The sequence below is a fragment of the Anas platyrhynchos genome, chromosome Z (genome assembly GCF_047663525.1).
Source record: "Anas platyrhynchos isolate ZD024472 breed Pekin duck chromosome Z, IASCAAS_PekinDuck_T2T, whole genome shotgun sequence".
Lineage (NCBI taxonomy): Eukaryota > Metazoa > Chordata > Aves > Anseriformes > Anatidae > Anas > Anas platyrhynchos.
Window position 1 is genome coordinate 27,143,317 of NC_092621.1, and position 19,698 is coordinate 27,163,014.

At 41.2% G+C, this 19,698-nt stretch overlaps 1 protein-coding gene across 6 annotated transcripts in view; it reads right to left on the bottom strand.

Annotated features, from left to right (window-relative positions):
* Positions 1 to 19,698, bottom strand: part of ARHGEF28 (Rho guanine nucleotide exchange factor 28) — a 132,527-nt gene that overhangs the window by 91,208 nt on the left and 21,621 nt on the right. For 5 of the 6 annotated variants that reach the window (XM_072031141.1, XM_072031140.1, XM_038170826.2 and 2 more), the window contains 2 exons: positions 5,346 to 5,493; positions 3,178 to 3,471 (listed from right to left, as the gene is read on the bottom strand). In XM_072031141.1, coding sequence (XP_071887242.1) covers positions 3,178 to 3,471; positions 5,346 to 5,493 — 442 coding nt within the window. The remainder of the gene's footprint in view (positions 1 to 3,177; positions 3,472 to 5,345; positions 5,494 to 19,698) is intronic. The other variant, XM_072031139.1, reaches the window with a different exon arrangement.

Genomic DNA, 19,698 nt, shown 5'->3' on the forward strand with positions numbered 1-19,698 from the left:
ATGCAATCAACCCATGGCTTTGCTCAGCTTCTTGGCACTGGGACAAAAATACTGGTACGGAGACAACAAGTGGGTTAGAATGTAAGTCATTGCTTCTCAGGCTCAGGTGAAAGAGAATATGGCTGTGAGACAAAAAAAAAATATGCTTTCAGAAAAGAAAGAGAAAAGATACAGGAGATGAAGAAGAATTGTACAAATTAATTAGAAGAGACTAAAAGAGATGGGCCTCATGAACAGAAAACACAGGAGAAAAAAAATGGAAGAACTATGTAGAGACTTTTAAAGTAAAATGCTGAATACTCACTTACTGTGGGTAAGCTGCTCTCCTATCGAGTTGACTACATACACTCTGAGATCACTTGCAAGTGATGCATTTAAAGGACTCCATAGACTTCTGTCCCAAAAGGCCTAGAGTCAGGACTTCTCTGGGTATGGAAGGCTCTCCACCACCTATCTGTCTTAACAGAGGCACAGAAAACTCCCCTCAAAGGCCAGGATCCATCTTGTCCTGGTTCAGCCTCAGTTTTCTTTGCTGTATCAACACATTCTTTCCATAGCACTGGCAGCAACACATTTTATTGTTGCCTCACAAACTGACAGAGGGCAGAACTACACTACATAAGGAGTGGAGGGAGAGACAGAGGGAATGACAGTCCACCCTTGGGCTGAAGGAAAAGCTAGCCAGAAACCTTTTGGGAGCCCTCAGTCAACAAGGGTTGCCAGCCTTTGCCTTCCTGCCCAGCAGGGACACCCCTTACAAGGACTTTGTCACTCTGGAGAGGAGAGAGCCAACCACCCAGATGTAACACCGGCACTGCCTTGAAAGCAGGGAGAAGATCCCCATTTAAAGCAGTGCCTGAGGTATGAATGCAGATGTGACCTGCACACATCAATGGAGAGTACTGCAGCTAGGTCAGGGCAATCCCAGACATGAGCACAGACAGGGAGAAGAACCCACTGAGAGCAGCCCTGCAGAGAAGGACTTGGGGGTTCTGGTGGGCAAAAGGCTCAGCATGAGCCAGCAGTGCATGACTGCAGCCCAGAAAGACAGCATGTGGAGGGAGGTGATTGTCCCCCTCTGCTCTGCCCTTGTGAGACCCCACCTGGAGTGCTGTATCCAAGTCTGGGGCCCCCAGCACAAGAAGGATGTGGGTGTGTTACAGTTGGTCCAGAGGAGGGCCATGAAGTTGTTTGGAGGGCTGGAGCACCTCTCCTATGACTAAGAGAGCCAGGGCTGTTCTGCCTAAAGAAGAGAATGCTCCAGGGCAACTTTATTGCAGCTTTTCAGTACTTAAAGGGGGCTTATAAAAAAAGAGGGAAAGCAACTTTTTGCTCTGGCAGATAAATGACAGAATAAGGGGAATGGTTTTAAACTAAAAGAGGGGATATTTAGATTAGGTGTTAGGAGGAAATTCTTGGGTGGTTGGTGAGGCCCTGGCACAGGCTGCCCAGAGAAGCTGTAGATGCCCCATCCCTGGAAGTGTTCAAGGCCAGGCTGGATGGGGCTTTGGGCAACCTGGTCTGTGGGAGGTGTCCCTGCCCATGGCAGAGGGGTTGGGACTGGGTGCTCCTTAAGGTCCCTTCCACCCCAAGCTGTTCTGTGATTCTATGATTCCTGGTTAGACACACACTCCCCACAAGAGGCATGAATGACCACTGAGTCTGAGCAATTTAATGTATAAATGCTGCGGTACACCTCAAAATTGACAGCTAGCAAAACTAAAAATTTGCGATTTGGGTAGCAGCTGCCCTGGCAGAGCTCTGCCTGGTACTGGCTGTGCTGGTCTCTGATCCCCCAGACTCACAACACACACAGCAGAAACTTCACCGAGTTTCAGGCAAACAGGTAGGCATCTAGATTTGGCCAAGCATCTCTCACTAGCTCTGGTGTCCTGCTGTTACTTCTGGACTGGGCTTCAGCTGGTTTTGATGAAAAGCTTAGCGAAATCTGTGAAAAAACTACAGCTGATTTCTTCAGACTTTGAATCAAGATCTTCACTGCTACAAAACAGTCATTCCAGAATTTGAGCGATGTGAACAAATATTTACTACACATGAAAATGAAACAAGTAAATCCAATGTCTAGCCAATATTTGAATGAGCCTTGGTATTTGTTTTTACATCTCTTGAAAGAGCTATTTACAGCAGACAGACAAAAATTATCCTTCTCCTGAGGAAGGCAGTAGCGGATTTCAAGCTGACTGTCATTAAGAATTAGAAAGATTTAAGACAGGGAAAAATCCTCACCCAGAGAAATGGGCTAAGCATTGTGTTTTCAGTTCCCAAAAGCTTGCATGAATCTCTCCTTCAGTTTGGCTCATATGGAAACTGCCTGTCCTCCAAATTTTAGCAATTTAAAGTACTAAGAGGAAAACAGCCAAAAGTACCAAATTTTCAATGAAAAACATGTGAAGCCATCAAGTTTAACACTGTTTCCAACCTCAGCTATAAATCAACTCAGTCTGCAAAAAAAATTACACTCTTCAGCAAAAAGTAACTACAGCTTTGTGTTTGCAATGAAACATGAAGCCAGGCAAATTTCACCTGATTTTGTTACAAAATTTTTCAATAGCATACCCTAATGTAAGGTTTCATGTATATTTTCATTCCACTTTCTATTAAAAAAAAAAAAAAAAAAAAATTCAAAACTTGGTTAATGATACTCTCCCCTGAGAATAATCATAGTTCTAAGTAAAGCATAAATACTTACAGAACTATGATAAACAGTATGGTTACTCTACATATCCAAATGCCTACAGTAACACATTATTCTGTTTTATGACTGTATACTTCATCTCCTTTTTGTCTGCACAATTAAAACGCTTCACTTGGTTGGAATCACGGTAGAGATACTCTACTACTACAATTACTACTACAATTCTTTTTAAGAGACAACCCTTTAATCTTGTAAAAGCAGAGTCTTTTTATAAAAGCTATTTTAACAGTGAGTCAAAGTACAAAAATCTTCTGGAGAGACTGAGTTACAATAGCCACAATTATTTTTAAAACTTCTGGGTGCACACCAAATCTCTGAGTACCCTTCTCAAACAACTTTTCATCATAATCACAAAATAAAGCAGAAGGGTTGGAAACCTTCAATAAAACGCTGAGAGACTCTGCTCTGACCTATGCAGGAAGTCACCACTAGAAGCCTTCCAACCTGAAATAAAATCTTACCACCTTCTGAGTAGCTTCCAAGGATGTTCCACGTTGATGGCAATTCTTCATGAGCAATGGCCATTGTCAAATCATTATCCAGGGACTGCAGCTCTTTTATTGTTAGCCCAAACTTATCCAGTAAAACCTTGTGACTAGTGGCAGTGATGCATTCTGTGTGATTGACCAGAAAACGAGACAGTTTGCAAGTCAGGTTCTCTCTGTAGGTGACAGGACAGCTGCCGAGCACCACAGGTGAGTATCCTCTTGTGTACATTAACACAGAGACAGAAACTTCTTCCTGGCATCCATGGCCTAAAATCATAATGTAAATTAATCATTAAAATTATATATGCTCAGAAAATTAATTAGTTTTTCCTCTTTTCTCATCCTATAAGAGCGGTGACTACTCATCCAGAATTACTTTCTTCTTCCCTCTAGTTACACCTACTTATTGTCAGGCACCCACCAAGCATTTCTGTTGATGAACTTGGATTTGACTAGATTATGAACTGCCAGTCCTCCAGTTATACTGATATAGTGCATTTTTAAAGCAGTCTTTCTATATGAAGGTTCTTCAACTACAAGAGAAAGAAGAGGTAACCATCTCAGTACTAAACACCAAAAATCAAAACCATGAAGGTACCTGGATAAGAATTACAAGAGACACCCATAAAAAGAATGTCACAGTAGCATGCAACATGAACTCTGAGGAATACATCACATCTATTTATTAACACACATTTTTTTATCTACCCAGCATCTCCATGCAGGCCAAAACCTAGATGCTTTTAACAAATGCACATTTCATACTTTTGGCAGGCTTGATTCAATGTTGTATCAACTGCCTAATTTACAACCATGACTGTTGAAGTCTAAGGGAATTTGCCACTTAAAAATCCCACCCCACCTTTCCTCTTTCTTTGCCAACCAGGTGAGGATAAATGTCACACATCCGTAAGGTGTGCACCCTGTACTCACACGTCTTACTGGAGAGCTGCCATGACATACTATGGGTGCCAATCTAAATTTCCTACAATAGCCTCCCAATAACTACAAGTTTATATGCAGTCTTATATCTGCAGAAGCATGTGCTTACCACATCTGCAGTTGTTTTGGAAGTGCTCTGCATTCCCTTATATTTAATTTGGCCACTATGAACCAACAGTAACTACACCAGAGCCATATTTTAACTTCGCCTTTTATTTTCATCGGCTAATGGCCCCTGTTGAGAGCAGACAGAGGATTAAGCATTGCCTGTAGCCTCCTGTTTTTATCCTAGCTGAGAAGTAATCATTTAGTAGTGTCATTTCAGGCATCTCAGAAAAATAACCTTGCTACCCTGGGATAAGTCTAGCACTGCGTTTTCTCCCATGGTATTTCATGACAATCTTTTAGCATTTACAGACTAAAGCAGCCACCATGTAACAGCATCAAACTTTCCCTTTTTATACTCACTGGTTACTCTCAAATTCTAAACGTCCTTTAGAAAACAAGAACAAATAACAAGTGGAACTTACTGCCTAGGTACATCATGTTTATAGCCACCTACTCCACGAATGAAAAGGTCACAAAGCAGACGATAACAACAACAGTCAGGGTTTATATTACATCAGCAAGAGGGAAAATGCCAAGGCCAAGAGAGACAACGCCAGCTGTGAGGGAGCTCAACCCCCCTCTACTTGCAGCAAGGCACCTGCAGATGGTTCTCCCCATGGCTCAAGCAGAGCTTCAACCACCCCAAGCCACCACCACCTGGGTACTGCAAGCTGGGTTGACTGCTGCCTTCAGGGAAAGCCCAGACAAAAACGTGAGTTTTGTAGGCATTACAATTCCCAGAGGCAAACTCTAGTAGGATGCAACTGTTGAATAGAATCAAGTCAGACTAAAATCGATGACATGCCTGAAGATGCATTTTCCTACACACCCTACTATGTGTACACCCAGGAAAGCCCTGCCTGTAGCATTGTCTATGTCTGACACCATGCAGGTACAGATGGCTATGGAGGGCAGCATAACTTATGGCCAGTTAAACTCAGGCTGTATCCTAAGGACCATCATTCAATGCCTACATTTCCTCCACTACAGAGCCATAAAACAGAGTTACCCAAATCATCCAGTTATGTCCAACTTCAAAATGGGGCTGCAGTATAGCAAAGAGATCAGAAATAAAACCGAGTAACGCTCACCTGGAACTAGGGACTGAAGAGCATTGTCACTTATCCTCGCAGCAAACATTATGTGCCTCTTCATGGATCCGTCATAAACAAAGTAAAATTCAGCATCTTCTGGCAGGTAAATGCCTTTCTCAAATTTTGCATTTATAGTCACCTGTCCCTGAAAAATGAATATGTTTTCATAAATATCCAATAGGTTTCTCATTTTCAACACACACATGAATATATACTTCCAGTGCAAACTTTTTATAACCTTTCCAACTCTATTATACAATCTGTGATCCAATAACAAATCTGAAATTTTCTACTTCCCCTTTGAAAATAATGCTGTGTTTATGCCTGTAAGGTGATTTAAAAATTTGTCTTTAAACAACGCTTTTTAGCATACTCCTTTCATCCTGACTTGTGCAAATATATGACTTTTAATTAAAAATGCCTCAGAGCAAGTAAATCAATGAATCTGAGGATTTTGCTATTTACAAAGTATTCTTTGTGTTAAAAGAAAGAAAAAAATGCCTGCCCATGTGTGTTGTTTTTTGTTTTGTTTTGTTTTCTTATAGTAAACAGAAAGCAACCAGCCAAGAAAAGTCTGCCATACAATGGCTTCAAAAAAGAACAGGAAAGGGATCTGAGAAGCAGCAAACAATAACAAGTGTCTGGCATGTTCAAGGGAGGAAATTTAGATGAAGTTGCATTTCCTCAAAGAGGAGGACAGCTTGCTCCAACATGGTTCCTGGCTGCCACGGTTGCTCGAAGTAAGACTGGATTTGCCCAAGCATTATCTGAACTGGTGTTTCAGGAAAACACACCGCAGAAGAATATCTCATCATTTCACACTTCCAAAAGACACATGTGCCCTTGCTACTCTGAATAGCTGCTGTGACATGCGCTCCATCAGGTCCATGAGAAGTATGGTAAAAGCCTGCACCAAAGCATAACATGGTAGCATAGAAATTTCCATTGCTGAAAAATACAGCTGTGCTCCTTTTCATTATATAATAAATGAGCCTCTTTGTGTAAACATGCTGGATAATTTGTGATCAAGTTAGAAAAAAGAAGTACTGGGGTGTTTCACCATCTCCACAACCTCAAGTGTCCGCAGGACTGCAGGCCATTTCTCTTGGTCCACATGCAGTGAGACCCTTGCCAGACCCCTGCAAAGTCACATCTTTGACTGCCTTCCCCAAGGACATCCTTCTTGTCACTCATAACAACACAAATCCTGCGTTTGTTTTCCTCTTAAACACAAGCGTGTCTATTGAGCTAGAGCTAAAGAGGCAGAATCTAGTTTCAGACACACAACATCTTCCTTAAATAGGATTTTCTGGCAAGATTAGATGTAAACAACTTCAGGAGACTAGCACTGAGAGCAGACATGTCTGTCATCCCCAGAAATTGATGCTTATCTCTTGTTATTAGCCTGAAGTGTTACTGTAACTGCCAAGTGTTTTCTCCTGCTTCTCTTTTTCACAGTTATACACAGAACTGGTCTTTTTTCTATTATTATTTGTAACTTATATCCTTTTTTTTTTTTTTAACTATCATTTTTTCATCTTTTTATGTTAGTTGTGAATGGGTCTTTTTATTGGTTGAGTAATGCTATGGATGGCTATTCTGGGGAGACAGGAACAGGGTATGTCCCTGAAATATCTCAGATAGCTCCAAGGACTGCTCCAGTATGGGCTTTGCTGCCAGCAGCCTGGTGCAGGGGAGCACAGCGGAGTTTCTTCCACATGGGCCATCACTCACAAACCACCTCTGAATCCTCTGGACCCCCAAGGCTGACCCCTATGTACTACATAGGCAGCCAGCTTTCACACTGCACAACTGCAAGAACACTGGAGATATTTTTGTGGCAGTACTTCTCATTTTATAAACCAACTCTTAGAAAAAAAAAAAAAAAAATCAACTTTAAATTGTAACTGTTGTCTTACACTGCTCCTTAAAAAAAAAAAAAAAAAAAAAAAAAGTCAATTTAGACTCAGTGAAGATAGAGGAACAACTTCAGAAATTCAGAAACGCTGATCACATTGCCTAATATACAGATGTGAGGAACAATTTCACAACTCCTTGTCTTCTAAAGGGCGGAGGGGAAAAGCAAAAGGGAAAATACAGTGCAAAGCTCAAGTGTATATGATAACAGTTTTTTTCATAAGCCCTACCTTACAACCCTTCAGAGGAAGAAACTGCTAATAACTTAAGGAAAAAATTACAGAAGAAAGGCAAATTGGCAGCTATCTTGTATCTGCCCAAACAATTAAGTGCTTCATTTTGAAAATTCCGTGCAATTCAAAAAAAGGAGGGTTAAACCATATAATACGAGAGAAAACTCAAAGATAAAAGAACCTTCACAGCTCAATAGAAGTCTGCATGCTTTCTGATGCTGGATGATTACCACACCTGGTATCAGAGGCAATTACTTCACTAAACATAAGTTCCTATCATAATCTCCAGCACTTCCAAACTGCATCCTATACTAACTAACTGCACCTATAGACTTCCTTATATCATACTCCTTAATTCCATACTCCTCAGTTGCCTCCACTAAAATATGTATCAGTTTCCATTAGTTGATCAAGCCACTAAGTGTTTTTTTTCTCTAGCTTTGAAGTACCTCTTTTCTTCTCACCTACTCATCTCCAAAACATCCCTGGGACATTTATATCATCTCCCCTTCTCACCCTCTGAAAACCTTGTGCAACTGCATCCTGTTGCCACTGGACTTCTGGAGTTCATGCCTGCCCTTTCATCCTTTCCTGTCCCTTCACTGCTTGGCACAGCACTTGTCCCATCCAGCCATGCCCCGTGCCTGCCAAGCTGCTGCCTGCCCTCTCTTTACCCTCTCTTCTCACTTCTGCCCTCCTCATCCTCTCTTCTGAGCTACAGCCTTCAAAATGTAGTTAATACCACATTTAAACCTGAATATTTAAGCATCTTCTCCTTAACTCCAGCTACCCTTAGTGCACAATTACGTCTATTTAATGACAGGTTTGACAGTAAAGCAGTATTTCCACCAAAAGCATCAGACGTGTCTATGCTGCAGAGGAAATAGAGTTCATGGGACTGGCTGGAACTAGAAAGCTTACATACAGTGTTTGATCAACTTCTTTCCTACATTTGCAAAATCTTTTTTTTATATATACATTCAAATAAAATTATTATACTGTTAATATAATTATCATACATGTTGTATATGTAGCATACATACAATTGTATCTCTGAATATACACACACTACAGAAAAAAAAAAGAGAAAAAGATGCCGTAATGCAGCTAGACAATGTCACAAACAGATGTGACGGATGGAGATGACCGCACCCACGGCTGCATCCATTTGCTCTGCTGGCACAAATGTGTTTATTTTAACAGTCTTCTCAACTCCTATGACCACTTTTCTCCTCCACTTTCCTCCAGCCTTTGCTGGCAGAGGTTCATTAATTGCACACAGAAAAAACAGAATGCCTCCAATTATCAATACTATTGAATATTGAGGATGATATTATTGTTGCTACAAGAGGTGTCTCAGTATATGCCCATGAACACATTAAATGTGCCTTACTCTTTGAATTGCAGTGAGAGAGCACCACAACTAGAATGTTGTTCATTTCCTCTGAGTAAAGCCAACTTTGTCACCAGAACCTTTTGTTTTGTTTTGTATTTTCTCCTCAAGCAAAGATCATCTGCAGTCAAGTCTAGAAAACTTCCAGGTAGAAACAGTCAGAGAAAGGGATTAGCCTCCTGCATCCGGAAAAGGAGGAAAGATGCATCCAGCTCCCAAGCCACACCAATATGCAGTCTTTGCAGGTGGAAAAGGAAGAAGAGGAGATAAGGTGAAAATGCCAGTTCATTTAGCTCTTTACACTCAGTTTTTAGATGTTTGGCCTTGCCTTTAGCTGTATTTAAATCCAGACATTCATGAGCGTTGATTTTGCCATGTACTCATCTCTGTTTACAGGCAAGCCACTGCTTTATTGGAGCTGTCACTCCCAGTAAGCAGTAAACTCACTTTACTGATCACCTCAAAGTCTGGGGAAGCCACTTGTTGGAGACTAATTCAGACAACTTCATTAGGAAAAACAAAACAAAACAAAACCAAAAACTTAGGATGTCCTAGGCCACATAAAAACAGCCTGGAAGGACTACCAACATACATATACATATTAAATTAAACAACATTTCAGTGCTACAACTACCTCAGATTATTATTTTTTGCAGCAGTTGTTAATGCACAGTTTTAGAACGATGCAAACAGCTTCAGAAACATGTACCAGCTTGATTTCTGTCAGCCTCACTGCACATACAATGTAAGCTCAACTAGGCAGAAGCCCAGAGCTCTTAGCCTTTTGAGAGAAAGGCTTATGCTACTAGCTTAAACCTGAAGGATAGTTTACACCTTTCCAGTACACCCACCCCTGCAGAGGCAATGCCTTCCCCAGTCCCTCGGGGGGGGGGGGGGGGGGGGGGGGGGGGGTAACGTGCCCAGCCCAGACCCAGGAGCAGGCTGCAGTGGAAGAGCAGGAGCTACTTGCACAGATCTTTCCTAAGTAAACAACAGCACGGCACAATGCCATGAGTCCCACAAGAAATTCCTACACTCTCAGAAAACATTTGTTTGGTAGCACTGCTACTGCCTCCAGCAAAAGTGCTTGCTCCACTGCTCCCCATTCCATTTTGCAAGGTAATACTGCCAATTACCTTTTCTTGTGTACTTCTCTATAGTGCACAAACCTCTACAATTGACCCACTGCTGAAGTATGAAGAGATTAATATTAGGGTTATCAGCACCTAAAAGTAGGCAATTGAGGCCTAATTTAAATATTAACAAACAGAGCAAAACCAACTAACTAACTAACTAAATAAATAAATAAATAAATAAAGTAAGTAAGTAAGTAAGTAAGTAAGTAAGGATGGTGTACACATGACCATGTGCTCCTGGAAGGCCATGTTTGTTCTGAGCCTCTTCCACACAATTTAGCTGAAAACACATCCTACTGGCATATTTCTTTCAGAACAGTGTGTGTTTCTAAATAGAGAACCAATTTAAGCTTAATGGTTATCCTTTTGGTGTTAAAACCAAAACTATAAGGCACACTGCCACCAGCAAAGTGGCCTGAATACAAGGCAGCTGTGAAAGCGTGGAAGCAGAGGACTTCTCTGGGCCACGTTCCTGAGAACCTACCAGTGGCTAGGAAGCTTTGCCTTTGACATTATTTTCACCAGTTCATTGTCTAATGACAATTCAACCTCTCTCCCATTGTTTACTTTCCCTAACAAGCCTATTTATATTCAGATGGACTTGGAGAAACATAAGAGGAAGTTACAGGTTTATTTCCATGCATAGGTAAGCCTAAGGATGATTCTCAGCCTCCACATGGATCTAAGATTGTTAAATCCTCTTTCAATAAAAGCAAAGGGAAGGATGTGCCCCCTTTACCATTTCAGGAAATAAACACAGCCCCTGGTCATGACTTGTTTCTCACAAAAATGCTGGGGAAGGTTCTTGCCTTCAAGTTCATACAGTGTTGATTCTGGCAGACTTGTACAGGAAGCAAATTTTAAAGTCAAAGGGTGTTTGTTGAGACCAACCTGACAGTGTATTACTTAGATTTACACTCTAAACAAGAACCTCAACTTTACCTAGCCACCACACAGCAGCAGGAGATCTTTCAAATATCATCTATGCTTGTAACAGCCAAGAACTTCAGACAGACACAACATATTCAACTGCAAAATGTACCACAAAAGTCATTGCAGACCACTGCAGATAAACTTCTGGTCAACCACCTAAAGTGCTGCATGGACCTTCATTTAAAAAAAAAATAATAAGAAGAAGAAAAGAACTTCATGTAGAGTACATTGCAGTATCCCAGTTATCTCAAGTTCAAAATTAGAGAGGCACAGACCACCTTCCTACAGCATGGATCAAGAATAAAAATATTAAAATGTTCAAAGAGTAGAAAGGAACTGGTGTTCGGAACCAGAGCTCCAGAAAATGCCACATGCATCATGAGACTGGAGAAGATGAGGCCCTTCCAAACCCTCAGAGATGCAGCATCTGGCAGAAAGTCCCTATGGGCAAGGGCCAGAAGCTCCTGCTTCTATGAGCTCCCCCAAACGTGCCCCACTCGCAGCAGATTCAATACCTTCAGCATCAGTCAAAGAGAAGGGCTTTCAACTAAAAATTGCACAGAAGAAAGGGCTATTTTCCCTAAAGAGCTTCTTAAGACTAAGAAACTTTGGGTGCAAGCCATTTTCTTTAAAGAGCACTTGAGAAACTCTCCATCAATATAAGCCAAAAGGAGTTTTGCCACTGATTCAATGACAGCCAAGAGTATCACTGCAAAACCTGAAATAAATTAAATTAAATTAAAAAAAAAAAAAAAAGCTGCACCCCAAATTTTGCAGGCCCTGGGCACAGAATGCAATCAGGGAGGTGGGGCAGCAGCTGTGGGGGTATTAAAAGAGATGACAATCCTACTCCAAGCACATTAAACCTGTGACCAAGCTGTTGTTTGGCAGGTTTGACATCTTTGGGATCCATGAAGAAAAACATACCTCTTATAACCAGTGAAAAGGCTGCACTGGTACTGGTGCCAAGAAAGAGATTAGGAAGGTTTGTGTTTTTAACACGATTTATAGTTCTAAGCAGTTTTTCAATGTAACCAAACAGGCTTTTTTTTTGGACATACATTTTATCTGGCTTCTCTAGGGTGCTTGAGAGCTGATAGGGATGGGTTCTGACTATGTTCTGCATGCAGGGTGCATGGAAGAACCATGCCACCATCCCAGCGAGAGAAGCAGAGGGAAATGGAGGTACCAAACCCTCAAGGCCTAGGCAGGCAGGGCAGGATGGTGACGCTTCTAGTGCATCTGATCACCCTGCCTCCTGATAAATCAGTGGCCCTTAACCTGAACAGAACTTCTTCCTTTTTTGAATTAATTTAGGTAACATCACTGTCTTCACTAGCAACCTGCCACAGCAAAGCTGGTGCAATGCAAAAACGCCTCTAGTGGTCTGCCAGGCCCGGCCCACTGCACCGGGTAACTGAAAATGTACAAACTGATCCCAATTCTTCTACCCCCAGCCTGGGGAAGTCTATGTTCCCAACAGATTTTTACCATGGAAATAATTAATTCCATTGTGACATGCACTTAGCATACATCGTAAAGTACGCTAAAAATATTTTTATCAAGCTATATGAGCAACATAATAGCTGCAGAAATCCTGCATGAACACAACACAACACTTTCAAGGATATTATCTGTAAATATAACAGTATAAGTATACCCCATATATGCAGCTTGATGGTTCCAGGAAAATATCTGTGCACAGTGGTAAAACACGGTGCCTTTTTGATCCAAAAATGCAAGTTCTGACATTCTGAAGTAAATGCAAATCCCTAAGCATTGCTAGCAATAATGGAGCATTTGCCCTCTATGTAAAGCTGCCACTACAATTTAACATAGATATGCATACTAAACAGTGCATTCCAGTATAAACTCTAAGTTAGGCTCACAGACAATGTTATTTCAGAATTGTATTTATTTATTTTATCTGCACCTCAAGTACTGTGTTCAGTTTTGGGCCCCTCGCTACAAGGACACGGAGATGCTCGAGTGAGTCCAGAGAAGGGCAATGATGCTGGTGAGGGGTCTGGAGAACAAGTCTTACGAGGAACAGCTGAGGGAGATGGGATTGTTCATCCTGGAGAAAAGGAGGCTCAGGGGTGACCTTATTGCTCTCTACAGATACCTTAAAGGAGGCTGTAGTGAGGTGGGAGTTGGTCTATTCTCCTATGTGCCTGGCAACAGGATGAGGGGGAATGGGCTAAAGTTGCACCAGAGAAGGCTTAGGTTGGATGTTAGGAAGAACTTCTTTACCGAAAGGGTTGTTAGGCATTGGAATGGGCTGCCCAGGGAAGTGGTGGAGTCACCATCCCTGGAGGTCTTTAAAACACATTTAGATGTAGAGCTTAGTGATATGGTTTAGTGGAGGACTGGTTAGTGTAAGGTCAGAGGTTGGACTCAGTGATCTTGAGGTCTCTTCCAACCTAGACGATTCTGTGATTCTGTGATTGTGTAATTCTGTGATTTCAGATAATTATAGCAAGTGCGTTGAAACTGTTGTTTAATTTATCAGTCGTAAGATGAGACCTCACATTCATGCACCAAATTTAAGGCCGGAAGAGAAAATCCTGTTAATGTAACTTAAAACACTACAGCATGAAAGAGGCAGGAGAATTTTCTCACTACTTTTCTCATCTTTACACAGGCCTTGCAAGAGTGTAAGGTTTGCTTTATCTGACCACAGCAAGCATATTAAAACATTTAATCAATGTTCAAAAAACTCAATTAAGATCTTGCTATTTGAAGGTGAATTGTTAAATATATTTCACTTGTGTTAGATAAGAGGAGTGGCATGACAGTTTCCCTGAGCATTTTAATGACCTTTATAATAAAGCTTAGCTGCAACAATCAACAAGCCTACACAAAAGATGACAAAGCAACAGTAGAGAAATTGTTAACACAATAAGGTTGTTTAACACGAAATAAATTACTTAAGTCATTAATAACAAGGACAAAGTTGTAAAGATGCCTCTCTAACATTCAGTGATATGACTGTAATATTCACTGGGCAGTCCTTGTAGCCAGACTGCAGTAAATATTGTGATGGACTTGTTTAAGAAAGCACATTTTATATTTTAAAAGAATGCCATGGGATTCAAGGCTACATACACAATGAAACAGCAATTACTCCCAAGGAAGGAAAAGAGCAACAAAGTACAAAACAAAATCAGAGATAAAAGCTGAACATTTCTGTATAACCATTAACACTCTAACTGAATAGCTAATAACATCTTAAACAAAAATAGCTGTTTTTTCCCAGATTAACAATTTGGCAAAATAAGCAACCAAAATAATTCATATCTTTTATATCCAGAATAATAGCACAAGTCTAATTCCACGTAGACCGGAGATGCGATGTGATGGTATGGTCATAGTCAAAACAGTATTACACATTGCCTAAAAGCCTTCACACTGATATTTTTATTAAAATTAAATATGTACATAAAGGTGCTTTGAGAAGAGCCATGTCCTCTGCTTATACAAAATGGCAAAACTCCACCAGCACTACAAGAACCTCTCTCATTCACTGCAGAAAAAAAAAAAAAAAAAAAATCAGTCTTCAGCATTTGCACGTGTGAACAGGAAATACTTGAAACAACAGGACTTTTACACACCGAGTGTTTTTAAGCTCCTTTTCAGCATGAGGTAGCTTTTGAGAAATGCAGAGAAAGCATTTCCACAGAAACTCCAATCACAATTAAGAAATATCTGCCCCAGCTTCACTCTTAGGCAAGACAGAAAAAGGGAAGCCCACCAACTGGCAATCGAGGCAGCTCTTAGATCTTGCCAAAAGAGCAAGGAGAAAGTGGCTCAGTGACCACTTGGGTCTCTGAATCGAGCCTGAAGGATGCTTCCAGCAAGGTTGAAGGTCAACCTTGAGGAGAAAATACTTATCAGGAAAATTCCTTAATGAAGATTTATTCCCTGCCCTCTTTCGATATGGAGTATGAGCAAGTTCACCATTTTGGTAGTGATGCAGTGCCTTTTTGAAAGGGAAGGTAAGTGTTTGCTGCAGCTATTGCCACCTCATCAGCTGCTTAGCAACCAGGGGTCACACATACAAATAAAATGGAAAAAACTAAACAACAACAACAAAAAAACATTATAGTATTTCCAAACAGATGACAGAAGTATGCTCCTCAAAGCAAACAAAAACCAAAAAAAAAAAAAAAAAAAAAAGGCAGGGGTGGGGGGGATAGGGTCAGGGAGCTGGAAGAGATCCTGAAAGGTCTGACTCCGCACATCAGGGCAGGACCAGCTCTACTGCAGTTACTTCTAAATGATGGGGTTTGTTTCACATGTCCTAAAAGCACCCTGCAGACTGTCAGTTTGCACTAGGTTGGTGCAAACATGGAACATCTTCCCACCCAAGCAATGCTCTGCTTGGCCTCTACCGTTCTACAACCAGCACATGCTTTGGCTTTTTCAAGAGCTGAGATGTTTGGCCTTATAAGTCTTTGGCCTTCGTACATAGTAACTGGGTGAAACGTAATGGCCAGCAATGTAACAGAAGACTGCACTAAATGGAGCAGAGCCTTCAGTACCAGTGTTTTCACGCCTAAGTTGAGTTCTAGCCTGTTAATGCCTCTGAAGCGGGATGTTTTTTTAATTATTTTGAATAGGAGGGGAAATGAAAGTTCATGTTTTATTTTGTTAGGCTTTAACAGATGATCAGTCTTTAAATTGTGTGTGCAATCCTCCTTATTGCAATCCTCCTCTCTCAGTGACAAACTGAAGCACATTGGCTGTTGTGGGGGTCTTTGAACTTGCATACACGGGTATTTTCCCACAGCTGGTGCTCCAAATTAAGATACACCTTCTGCTGCCTCCCTAGTTTAGATAGTGACCTTCTTCATGGCCAATCGCAAAAAAAACAAGTTTTGTGTTGGGAACTGCAAGGCTTGGGCCCTGGGGAAAGGAAGATCAAGAGGCAAATAAATCTAGCATAACCTGAACAATCAGCCATTTCAGGAATGAATATATTCTTGGTGCCCAGCTCAGAAATTCAAGGACTTTATAGGATCACAAGTATGTGGCTGGATTCCCCCATGGCTTGGCTGCAGAAACTCAAAATTTAGCCAAAAGCAAGAAAACCCCCAACTGACTTTGCAAATCATAAAGATGAATAGAATGATTCAGAAGAGAAAGCATCCAGTAATTTTTCCCTCATTGTAGCTCATAAGTGATAAGCTGCTTCTTTCAATCTATTTAAAGACAAGCCTGAAATGACATTAATCTATCATCTAAACACAGGGCTGAACATTTATGAGTTGCCATGAGCTACATCCAGCCAACACTGGTCTGACCCACAACAGACATGGACATAAAATCTCACTTTTGTCGAAACAGTGAGAGCACACAATACACAGCTTACACCGTGTTTGTGCTTTTTATGCCTGCTGCATGTTAGCAGCAGGAAAACAGTCAACACCTCATCTGACCGCTGGTACAGAGCTAACCTGCCCATGTGTTTAAACAGTCTGTACCAGCAGAGCAAATTTATATCAGATCAGGACTCTGCATCACGTGGCTGTGATTTTCTGAATCTGTCACTAGCAACCTTAAGGCTGTGTTTAATGCTGAATCAAAAGTGTGATAACAGGTAAGGTGGATAAAAGTTTTCAGTCTCCCATATAGCAAAGTAAAAAACACAAGTAGAGAACACATCATCTCATTCTGGAATTGCTGGATACTAATAAAAATAGGTTGGATGCCTTTTTACAAAGAAAAAGAAAAAAGAAAAAAGAAAAAAAAAAAAAAAAAAAGCTTTTCAAGCAATACACAGTGCCAAAACATGTATTAACAGTCTTGCTGGTTAGTTGTTAAAAATATCATTCAGTATGTTGATGTCAATGGCAACACAATTTATGTTTGTGTTTAAAATCATATACAGGAATTAAGAACACTCAGACTGAGCTGTTCACATACAGAGGTCAGAAACCTTCCACAACAAGGGACATTAATAAAAAATGAACATCCATTCTGACAAGTAACTGTTAACTGAAACAAGGGAGTTACCTCTTTTAATTGGCTCAATTTAAAATAAATAAATTGGATTAGTTATTATTCTCATGTCCTGTGTGACATCAGGGCTCTACTCTTGCAGACAATACACAAATGCATGCAGGTCCCTGATTAGAAAAATCATAATTTAAGGACTGACCATGGACAAAAAAATGGAAGGAGAAAAGTACAGTATGGGCACAAAAATGATCTGACTGCTGATGAACGTGCTTTGAAATACCCACTCTTTTCCTCCATACATTTTAAAATAGATCTCATTGTTTTACATGTATTTCCTGAGTCTCATTGTGGCAGCAGCTACGCATCCAAGCACAGACCAACCACTGTGCAGGCTCTTTTGTGAGCACCCCAAGCAAGCCGCCCACGACAGACCTGACCAGGCTCCCATAGGGGTCAGCAACAAAACACCCACTGACTCTGTGCTGGACCAGGCCAGCAAACACAGCACTGTGCATGAGCAAACACACGCTGGAAGCCTGACAGACATTTACATTTTAAACCACATTACTCTGTTGCGTTTCAAAGTCACCGTCTAACAGGACAGTGATTTCAGCCTGGTTGAACACACAGACCATGGCCCAGATGTGGACAACACCACTGCAACGAAAAACCTCTCTCCTCCCATAGCAAGGAACTTGAAAGCAGAAGATGGCAAGATGGGGCAGAAGTGGGCTTCTTTCCCCACATTGCTGGCCAGAAGAGACTGAACACATTGCAAGGGCAGAAAAAGATAATAGTAATAAAAAAAAATCTGTACTCTATCCACTGTGGGAAACTCTATCCCTTCCCAGACCTCCTTCCCACTCAACTCCTTTTAGTTCAGCTGGGAAGGACAAGGAAGACATGGAGTTTGGCAAGGCAGATGACCAACTGCTCACTATGGGAGCTATATGTGAGGCTTACTGCTGCTTTCCACTTCCACCATGCAAAAACGCACTGGAATCCCATACTAGTTTGACCTTCACATCAATCACATTTCAAAAACAGAATACACTGTTGAATGATTTATATTAATTCTGTTTCCCAACTCTCACACAGATGAGACCCATGCATTCGTAGAGAAGATAATAATCACAGCCCATTTGTCCTTCTGGCTGTAACCAGGCACACAAATGATGTACATTATAAAACTATACAGAATTCCTTCCTGACAAACAAGATGATTCACAACTTTTTAACTGCCTTACTAAGTGTTTTTATAGTCCCTCTGCCTACGGACCTCTGAAAATTTTCCAACAGAAGATACGCTCAAATTATTCCTGGACATACTGCTAGAGTAAAAATGAAAACAGTGTTTATTTAATCATGTTTTGCATGGAGCGCAGAGCAGAGCTGAAAAATGTCAAAAGTATTCAGGGTTGTGTGAATATTAGAGTGTACTTTATCGTTGCCTTTAGCTGGAGCAACGACAACCAACAGCAAGCATTACAGAAAAATTTCACCACTGAGGTAAAAACGGCACAGACAAACAGAAGTTCCTGACAGAGCACTAAATTAATCCATTTCCTGGATATACTCTTTTCAAACTAGACTTTCTACCACTCTGCTCTCTACTCTTTTGAGAGGACTTTGATCCCTAACCTAAAACTTTTGTCTTTAATTTACTTAGCTGTATGTCAGGCATTCATATTCTGAAACTGTCCTGGAAGTATTTTACGTGAAGTGTACAGTATGAAAATCCACAATTATTTTTCCCCTCCGTGCCACTGCTGTGCAGACAGTATAACAGTGGGTGCACAAAGGCCACAGAAAACAAGGTGGAAGGAAGGATGACCACTAATAACTAGCTGGAGAGAGCTCCCTTGCTTCATTCTTTAGCCAATGTCTACTGGCTTGTGTCTTTATTCAATGGTTGGAAATTCGCTTGATCGTTGGCTACAACCTTTTAGAATGAATTCTGTCTCATCGTATTTCCTTCACATAGAAACCCAAGCAGTTAAATTGTCAATAAATACAGCGCTCATTGCTTTGAAGAACCTTAAAATTTAGTCCAGGAATTTGCTGTTGTTGTTCTTTGGGCCCCTAGGGTATGAAATAACTCCGTTATTTCACTTTGTCCTATTACTTACTCAGACACCTTCAATTACCAAGGTGCCTGTGAAAAAGCAGTTGTGCTTTCATTCAGATCCCAGACAATTATGCCTGCACATCCTGGAGGAACAAAAATATCACTAATTAAGAAAACAGTGAAGATGCTAACAAGCCCGACGGTAGCCCAGGTGTTTGCACAAACACTCCTAGAAGGAGGGCATTTCCTATGAAAAAGGTAACAAGACCACAAGAACTTTAAAATTGTTACGTAATAACGGAAGGAAATAGAAGAGATCCAAGGGATAATTAATGGAGGTAGGCTGTAATCAGGCATGCCTTTGTAGGGATAGGCTACTAGTATATCACATGCAGTAAAAAAGCTGCCAGCTTCTGTCTTGCCCAAACCAGCACTTAATTTCCAGTTTTGCAGCTCCTGGGCAGCATTTAATGCAGGGAGGCTGCCAGCAACCAGCAGCAAGGAAGCCACACAGTCATTTCCACTTGCTCAGGGCAGGTCCAGCTGGAAGGCCAGCTGAGGCCACCAAGTTGCTGCTGGAGTACCTCCTGCTACCCTGTGAGAGTGCGTACCAGGGAGCAAAGCTGGACGCACAGCTGCTGGGGACCACATTTATGCTCAGCTGCCAATGCACAGCTCTGCCCAGCCATGGTCTGAAGCAGCTGCT